Source organism: Dipteris shenzhenensis, chromosome 1 (genome assembly GCF_047967505.1).
Source record: "Dipteris shenzhenensis isolate YYH24624 ecotype China chromosome 1, Dip_SZ_1.0, whole genome shotgun sequence".
Taxonomy (NCBI): domain Eukaryota; kingdom Viridiplantae; phylum Streptophyta; class Polypodiopsida; order Gleicheniales; family Dipteridaceae; genus Dipteris; species Dipteris shenzhenensis.
In genome coordinates, this window is record NC_141596.1 from 51,460,735 (window position 1) to 51,471,019 (window position 10,285).

Genomic DNA, 10,285 nt, shown 5'->3' on the forward strand with positions numbered 1-10,285 from the left:
GTGCCTATAGACGCACTCCGACAGACGGACTTTTCTAAAGAGTAGAAAAGGACACTGTGCCCGACACACAAACGTGACACTGATACCCAGATCATGCATTTTTTGGATACGAGAAAGTACAAATCCAAAGAGAGCAAACTTCCAAAGAAGATCAACTGCAAAAAGACTTACCTTGGATAGAGGTATGGAAGGTTCTTCTCCTTTTCAAAGTTGCTTCTCCTCCTTGTTCGCCCTCCTCTCCTTTAAGCTTGGAAGTAAGTGTGGGTGCCTTCCTCTTAAGTGTAAGCTTGGAAGTAAGAGTGGGAGCCTTCCTCTTAAGCGTCAAAACTGTGGATCTGCTAATAAGGAAGCAAGCAAGCCGCGAAGTATAAGTAATGTGAAGAAAAGCGAAGCGAGCGCTCTAAAATCGCATCTATAGGCGTGTCTAAAAGCGCATCTAAATACATAGAGTAGATGCGGTTTTAGACGCGCTTTTAGACGTGCCTATAGACGTGCACCACAGAACAAACAGACGTGCTTTTAGATGCACCACAGAGTTTAAAATTAAACATTTGAAGAAGAGCAAATTTTTGTGGGTTGTTTGTTTGTAGGATATCTTCATCTTCAACAAGTAGCTCCAGTGAGGATGAATCCATCCGTATCCACCATCACGAAATGTGGTTGGAGCAAAAAATCAAATGTATGTGTGATCGATGTCGAGGAAACATGTATCGTGCACGCAAGATTAAACTCAATCACATCTCAAAGTATGGAGATTGTTCAACTCGAGGAAACATGTATCGTGCACCCTAAACCCACCTTCAACTCTTAATTGCGTCTATTGTTCAGGTCTCACTACATCGGGTTACCATGCATGTCTTGTTTGTGGTCCTTCACTAGTTGCCTCACGGGTAGACGCATTGAATAAGGTCATCTATGAGAATCACCATCGATTTCTCCTACTTGATCATCCTAGATATGTTGCCCCTTGGAATGAAGTCCTCCCACAATCACTCATCGTAGGAGATTGGATGAGAATTTGGGACGGTTCCATGACTCCTCCACCACTTGGCATGAGCTGGTAAGGGTTTGTAACTATTGTGTGCTATATTGGCTGGAAATAAAGGTTGCCCACTAATACTTTATTTTGTTTAGATACTCCATCTTTTATCGTTTACCATATTGGTCCCACCTCAAGATCAATCACCTGCTTGATCCCATGCATATCTTCAAGAATGTGGCATCTACCATTTGGGAGCATTTGAATGGGACATGAGATTCCGCAAGCATAAGGGAGGATTTACGTACCATAGGGAGGATGCATGAAGCTTGGCCACAAGAGAGACCAAATGGGCGTGTTTTTTTACCTCGTGCACCGTGGATGTTATCAAAGGTAGAGATGGCGACAGTGAAGCGCGCTATTACTACAATTCGTACTCCCACTGGATGCATGAGGTGTTTGAAGGGAGCCTTTACAAAGAGCAAGAAAAGAGGTGTAGAGCAATTATATGGCTTGAAATCTCATGATTGGCACAAGATGCTCCAAGTAAGTATTTTATGTGCATAATATCCTTTTCCTTTCAAATTTGTGAGTGAATAATTATAAGCAACTAATCAACCACCTTCTCGTGGGTTCAGTTCATACTACCTACTAGCATTTCACGTAGTGCATCGAAGGATGTGAAAGATTGTATTTACAAGATGGGCGAGCTTGTGAGGTACTTTACATGATACAAAATATGATGCGTATCAATGCTCCATGCAAGTTTGAATGCATATTGCTAATATGCTGTACTTTTTCATTTCTAGGTATGTGAGCTCAAAGGAAATAGATCCCACCATGCTTGAGAATGCTCGAGTTATGTCAGTGGAGGTGGTTTGTTTAGTGGAGGAGACATTTCCACGTTCTATTCTCACAAGCCAACTACATCTTATAGTGCATTTGGTGGATGAGATTGCTATATGTGGTACTATACATGCACGATGGTTGTTCTTCCTCGAGCGCTTCATGAAGACCTTGAAGGGCTTCGTGAGACAAAATGCAAGACCCGAAGGTAGCATGGCCGAGGGTTGGTTGGTACAAGAGTCACTTGTATATATTTCTGAGTTTCTTGTTGATGTGGATAGCTCTCTCCCATGACTATGGAGAGATGATGAAGACCTAAGGATGACCTCTATTGTGCCTCAAGGGAAAGGACGCAACAAAGTAATAGACACGGAGTTGCATAATAGTATCAATCTCTTTTGCGTGCTTAATAGTGATGTGATGAAAAGATGGGTGACAAGATACGAGGATGCAAAGCCAAGAAGACAAGAAGAAAGGGCCCTCTTTCGTACACACCACGGATCTCGTGTGCCATACCCTCAGTATCTAAGAGCACTTCCAAAGGATATTCATGTGGATTGGCTACTTGATGAAATGGAAAAAGCAGAGAAAGACGAGGGGATGCATATCACAATGGAAGAATGGGAGTATGCTAGGGGATGCATGGGCAAGGTTGGTATATAGAATGTTATGCATAAGTTAGGAGCTTTCAATAATTTAGATTGCTTATTTAATTGATTTTTTCTTGGTGTAGTGCACTATGTTCAATGCTATATGGTGTGAGGGCAAGCATTTTCGAACACAACAGATTGATGATAAGAGAAACACACAAGATTGCGGCGTCATTGCTAGCTTTGAGGGAGCCAATGGAGCCATGGATGATTATTGTGGCATAATCCAAGATATTATTATGCTTGACTTTCGACACTTCTTTGTGTATGTTTTGGATGTAAAGTGGTTTAAGGACGTGGTGGAAAGAGGCCCTAATGCAACAATCAAACGCCATGCAAGTGGCTTTGTAACTATTGACTTCACAAAGTTTTGGCAAAGTAGGAAGGACACACTAGTACTACCGCAACAATGTGAACAGGTACTGTGCACACATATAAAAATACTCGCTTTTAAATATTTGATGCAAGAAAAATAACATGATTGTATTTGTGTTTGAATTAGGTTGTCTATCAACCAATGGTGGATAATAATAGATGGTGGCATGTCATACCTATTATGCCACGTTCCAAAGTGATGTATAGTACATTTACTAATATGGAGCGTATGGAGGATGATCATGGCCATGGACGTGATGATGATCGTGATACGAGAGAGGAGGATGATCATGAGATAGGAGATACAGATATTGAGGCCATTACCCGTGAGGACGAGCCTACCATTGGTGATGCTAATTTCGATGAGCACATGAGTAGCACAAGTAGTAGTGGGTTGAATGTATTTGTAGATCTAAACACTTGTTTGGATTTTGAAGTAGATAGTTTGGCAAGATCTCATTGAGGATGAGATTGAACCATAGCCCCATCATTGATATTGGCAAAACTATTTTACATATTGTTTCATTCTCCTCACCTCACTTAATTCTTATAGATGTGGGCTTGCAAAAAAGCATTGATCTTTTTGTTAAAATTATGTGCTTTGGTAATCATGGGCAATGTTTGGAAAGCGATGATGTACACCAAAATCTCACTTTTTGTATTCTCTGGTTTGTGTCTATCTACGCATCTAAATGCACGTTTGATTCTCAGTGTTAACGCACTAATACACGCGCAAATAGACGCGCTGATAAACACGATGTTAGACGGGCCTGTATTTTCTCAGTTTAGACGCGCAAATAGACGTGTTAATACACGCACAAATAGACGAGTTGTTACACGCGCTTTTAGACGCGCCCGTAATTCCTCTACTAAAGCAACGCCTATAGACGTGCCCGCTATTTTGCGCATCTACCAAGCGCGTCTATAGTTGCTTTGTGTTGTTGTGTTCCCTAATCAATTATCCCCACATGCATTTATTTCTCATCGGCAGTGAAGTCGAGCATATAGTTACATGCATTCAAATCTATACATGTATATACCTTCTAGCATGCACTACCTTCAGTGCACTGATCGCAACCAATAGCGATAGGCAAGGATTGATCTACAAACAATCGCGCCCGCTTTTTTATCACTAGGTTTTCCCAAACATGACGAGAGTCCTCTCTTAGGTACCAATGTTTGCTTTGCTACCTATAGCTTTCCAAAGTTGCAAGAAAATGCATAAACATGTTATGGATTGAGCCACCATTAAAGAATGGACTGATAATCCATAACTCCTCATCATCAGAACGTCCTATGGCATGACACACGCATCTGTATGTCATTGACATGGCTAGCTCCATCTTCAACATGGCATATGCATCAACAATATCGTGTTTAGTTCTTTTTCCTTCATATGAAGCTATTGATTTTAGACTTGAAACACCAACAATTGATACTTAGTGCACCCTTCCTTCCACTCCCGATCCCAATTTCTTAAGGACCATTATTGCACGATGTAGAAAGTTCACATCATATTTGCACTTGGAAACATATTGAGTGCACATTTGCATTGATGTCCTACCTTGGGCAACTCCTACATTAATCTCTTCTTTTGCCTCATTCGTGGAGGCCACAAGGTGTGTGCCAACTAATCCTTTCTCTCTCATGTTTTTTAGGCAATGCATTTTGGACCACTTAGTTGCACAGGAACAAGCTTTGCCTCTCCATCCAATGACAACTCAAAATCTTGATGGGATCTCAACAATTCTAGCTGGCACAACACATCACCAAGCATTCTAGTTTAATTACTTCATGCACATCACACTTGGGCACTACTCTACAAGCTACATGAAACCAAGTTGTGACATGACAAACTCGCATTTTTATCTCTCCTCAATTCCAGCAAGATGTTAGCTGCCATGATGAACAGCTAGACAATGCTATGATTGTATCTCTCTCATCAATTTAGGCGAGATGTTGGGTTCCATGATGAAAAGCTAGACAGTGCTATGATTGATCTAGAAAACACAATTCGTTACTTGCATTCAAAAGAAGATCCAATGATCTATAAGCAATTACAACATACATATGACAATGACAAATGTACAAATTCAACCAACTATCCTCGATGCAGCATGTAAGATTGAAAACCCTCTATTGTCACATAAATATGATGCTTCATAAACTACATCAGGTTATATCCTACTCTATTACTACACATTTGTGAATCTAAAACTATAAACATATAACAATAACACAAAGCCAAGATGATCTCGATCAGCTTTGCCAATCACAAATTCAGCTGCTGGGAAAGGTTGAAATTGAGGTCACTACAAGATACAGGCCACTTTTCGATGCCGATACTGATGCTAAATACAAAGAAAAAAAAACTTAACCAGTGAAAAGTGTTGGAATGTTCGTCGGTGTCTACATCGCAAAGAAAGTGTTGATATAGTCATCGGTATGGGCATCGGTAAGTGAATGTTTCCAGTGTCAGTATGGGCATCGGTATGAACATTGATATCTACCGACACTGGAGTGTCAGTATATACCAACGTTCTAATAGAATTTTAAAAAAATTATGGGGTAGGATGGGGCTTGCCATCCTGCCCCACAAAAAAATTTTTCATTATAAATGTTACAAAAGAGGTCTACAAAATTACATTACAATGTTACAAAAAGGGTCTGCAAAATGGCAAAAGTGCCGAGGTTGAAAATGGAAAATCTACCACATTAATGCGCTACAAAATGGCAAAAGTGCCGAAGTGGAAAATGGCAAATCTACTGAAATAATGCCCTATAAAATGGCAAAAGTGCCAAAATACCAAACGACAAAATGTCCTATCCTACTGCTCCTCCTCCCCCTCCAACTCTCCTCATCCTCCTCACCCTCCTCGTCCTCCTTGCCCTCCTCGTATATAGCCTCTCTGTGTAGGCCTGATCCACCTCCTCTTCTATGAGCCTCTCTGCTTCGTCTTAAGATCTAGTCTCCATGTCTAGGTCTCTATATGGGTCAAAGTTTCCTCCCTAAGAACGAAACAAGTTAGGAAATAAGATAAGAGCGTCGATTGTAAGACAACGATGAGGATTAGGGTATACTCACATGATGCTTTGCCACCTTTTGCCAATTGATTCTATATCCTTCTTGACCTTATGTACTCGTCGTCATCTGGAAGCCTACCAATCATAGATTTATGTGGATCCAAATTCAAGGAGGTAGATATGAATAACAAAACATTTGAATGATTAAACATAGTAGATATTCAGTAGAAGATGAATATATACTTACATAAAACCCCTTTTGTTGATCACACATGCTATCTTACGTATTTCTTAGTGCCCCCCCCCCCCCCCCCCCCGGGGCTTCACATGCAACATAACTCTTGAAATTATTTAACAATCTCATTCAAAACGTTAATTTCTTTTTTTTAAATCTCACATTCGAATTTGGAATGTGTGTTATTGCTTGGAGACCAAGTTTTTCAAATTATGTTAGGCACTGCATAAGTTATGGGCCAGGCAAGTTACCCATATGCAATATACTTCACAAAAAATGGCTACATGACCTAATCATGCATTGGCTTCATACATCCCCACATCTTACTTGGATATCTCTTAGATACAATCTCAAAAGGCATATATAAACTAGGAGCTACAATCGATAGGTTTTTTTCTCCTCATATGATTTGTGACTATCTTGAATTTATATTATGGATTAAGATTCGAATATTAGATGGCATTGCATAATTATCCATGTACCAACAAGCGTGTACATATGTTACAAAGGTAAGTGTGCCTAAGTGGCACTCTTGCTTATGTGGTAGGATTGCCTATGTTAGTGATGGTGTGGCATTGTGCAACATAGTACTATTGAGGTACATGTAGCAACAATGTGGCTATATGCCAATTGTTATCTAATTTGAGTTTTGCTTTATGCCTATGGAAGCTTGCTTTATGTGCAACATCTATGTGAAGCTCTATCCTCACACTACCTATGTGTGCTTGTCTCTGTGTCTCATGTTGTTGTGTTGTTTACTTCTTTAGCTTGTCTATAGTGGCATGTTGTTCACTGTGTAGAAACAAAGCTTTTAAGGGACATTTTAGCGATTCTATTCTATATTCTGGAAAGGTGCATTGTAAAAAATGATGTCTTGGCTTTCAAAGGTTAAAGCTATGAATTGTTCTTTTGAGGAAAAAGCCGCAGCTTTTATAGATAGAAGCAACACTTAAAGGAACTCCGCATTTATTATATTATGTATCATATTATCTAAAATCCGAATGCCATGCTTTTCATGCAGTAAGTAGGAATGGGCTCTTATTAAAGAACTTTTTCTTTCATAAGAAAGCAAAGTAAGAGCAAGGTTTTATTATGGAAAAACTTTAATTGGCTTATGTGCCATCAATAGAACTATCTATAAGGTCAAAACTTGTTGATTCAAAAAACTAAGGGAACATTTTAATTTAGTGGCTTTATTTTCCATATATATTGTACCAAGATAAAGGAGGTTTTGAAAGATAACAAGTCCCAAGAGGCATACATTGCGACCTTATGATAGATAGTACATGACCTTACATGTAATAACTATGTAAGCATGAACTGATTGATGCCTTTAAATAAGGGATATTTGAGAGGCAAACTTTCAAATCAAGCTTTTAGATCGATGTGTAGACATGACCTTACATATGTAAGCATCAGTGTGTAGATAGATCTGCATATCGAGCACTCAAAGAGTTCCAGTAAAGTGTTCCCGCCAGCCAATTGCCCACACCTTCGAGATAGCCTTGCAGCCCAGTTTTATCCATCAGGCTTGTCTTCGTTATCTCGTTCACCAGCCTAACACACTCCTCGTCTTTGACTTTGATTAGCTCGCACACTTCCGAAACAATCCCCGACAAGTCGACAGGACTGCATGTGGATTTGGATTTTGAATAGTCCAAATACATCACTGCAATAAGATTGAAATAATCGCCTTCAAGATACTCCTTTTTGAACGACACCAGATCGTTCACCCAGCAGAGATTGTCGGTTGTGGCGTCCTGCAGTTTGCAAATGAGTGGATTCGTGTATGTTTCTTCATCAAGCTCTACGCCCAGCGTGTACTCCATCAGTATGGAGGGCGGATACCACCCATAAGTGCATCGACGTATTTCAATGAAAGTGTTTAGATCAGGAACAGTCTGTGTTTGTCGATAGATAACCTGGCTCCTATTCGCGTCGAGGAACGCCTTGAAGTATCGGATAAAGCGACCCTGCTGCGTCTTCGGCATCTCTTCGCAGATCTCGTTCCACCAATCAGCGGCAGTTTCGGTTATCACGCGCGCCACGTGAGAAGAGGACGAGTTACTGATGACTTTGCCTTCTAAGACACCTATAATTGATTGCAAAATCTCATCAGCCGCAGCCGAGTTGGCTCCCATTTCCTTGGGATCGTCAAGGAAGTTATCCAACAAGAACATCCAGGCGACGTGCTTGACTATGGGTACCATCCGTTTGCTAATACCATTGGCATAGGCCAGGCACGCAAAGAGATGAAACCTGGACTCAACAAGGAGTTTGTCGGTAAAGCCGGATTTCGCAAGGTCCTTGAAGCGGGATACGACCCAGGAATCACAAATGGATTTGAGTTGAAGACAATCGGGGTGATTGTTCCAGGGAAAGGAGCATTGGGGATGGGGAATAGTTATATTTTGGACATTGGAAGGCAAGTTCTCCATGGAGGAAGATAGAACGAAGATAGAATGAAGACAGACAGATCGAAGGGGATAGAGCGGGAGTCGGTATGCGGGTAAGTCGAGAAGAAGAAGATCGGTAATAAATAGAGCCCGACGGAGTAAGATCAACGCACACGTTTATCATCGTGTCCTATATTTCAGACCTGAGACATCATCGTGTCCGATATTTCAGACCTGACACAGGTCCTATCCCATCAACGCCGTATCGGGTTTGTGTCACGTGTGGTCCCTAGCCTATTTTGTGGGTCGGCGAAAAAGCTGAGCGTCGGAAGTGCAAAAGATTATAGACGATTGGGAATTGATCCAACAACATTTATACGCTCTAACTACCACACCATAATTAACATCGTATTTATAATCACATGTTATTATAAGCATCTTTTCCAGGCCCCCCCACATCCGGTACGGACAAAGCGGAAACCCCTAAATCTATCATAAAGCCACGCTTCCTACTTAGGGGCTTAGCACATGGGAAGAAATAGGATGGGAATGGGAAAAGGTGGTCCCAAGTGGTCCCATGCATATTTCTATCCTATTCCCATCCCACCATGTGCTAACAAAAAAAGAACTAGGGATGGGTTTAGGAGGAAGAGGACACATGGCATCATTTCATGTGCTTAAGAGGTGGGGACCTTGTGGGGACAAGGACACATGTCATCCTTCCATGTTTTTGAATCCCTAAAAAAGAGGAACCTATTCTGGCTGCCAAGGTCTAGAGGCCATGGTCCAGGATGGGAGAAAAAGTGGCTACTCCCATTCTAAATCCATCCTAGACCACTTGGTGTAGGATGGGAGTAATGATGACAAAAATATTCCCATCCTAAACCCATGCTAGCCCCATCTATGTGCTAAGGCCCTTAGGTGATGGGTATACATAAAGTTGGAGGAAGACAATATCTCCTATTCATGCCTACGATCATCTTAAAGTTCTATTCATTTAGTCGGCACCCACCTAATTATTTTGACCTATTAAAGGATTTTAGGGTGCACTATGACTCCTGAAGTAATTGTAAGTTGTCTTCCTTTTAAAAGAATTACAATCATGCTTATGAACTCTTTGAGTTTAGTGGGACACCTTAATCTTATGTATAATGAAGCCTACATTGAACGAAACTTGTATATTAATCAAGCCTTAAATGCAAGCTTTAAAATAGTCAGAACATACCATCAAAGGAATTATAGGTCCCTCAAAGATAAAAACCTATAAAAAATTGTTCATTGGAGGAAAACTAAATAGTTTCTAAAACATGAATCAATGAGGCATATTGTGTCTTTGTTTTAAAAGAATTACAATCATGTCGGTAACCCTTTAATTTTAATAAGAGACCATGACCTTATCTGTGTTATAAAAAAGTCAAATTATAAAATAGTGTGAAAATTAGGCCGTTAAAGGAATAGGTCCCTTGGACCACCATCTTATAAAATAGTGTGAAAATTAGGCGGTCAAAGGAAGGTCCCTTGGATATAAAAGTCAATAATATAAGATCACCATCTTATATATGTGTCAAAAAATTTAAAGCCACATTATAGAATTAGGCCGTCAAAGGAATAGGCTCCTTAGAGATAAAATACAATATAAAATTTGATTGATTAGATGAGATGTTGAATGTTGTCCTATGAGTAGTTTTAAAAAATGAAAAAGCACTGCATATTGTGTCTTCTTCTTTGAAACATTTAAATTATGTTGCAAAGGTCCCTTACGGACTCCTTACAGATCAAT

At 40.2% G+C, this 10,285-nt stretch overlaps 1 protein-coding gene across 1 annotated transcript in view; it reads right to left on the reverse strand.

Moving 5' to 3' along the window:
• Nucleotides 1–8,547, reverse strand: part of LOC147905998 (microbial Terpene synthase-like protein 13) — a 30,867-nt gene extending 22,320 nt beyond the window's left edge. The window contains exon 1 of the mRNA XM_087382460.1: nucleotides 7,602–8,547. Within this exon, the coding sequence (XP_087238586.1) occupies nucleotides 7,602–8,547 (946 nt within the window). The remainder of the gene's footprint in view (nucleotides 1–7,601) is intronic.
• Between the last annotated feature and the right edge of the window lie 1,738 nt (nucleotides 8,548–10,285).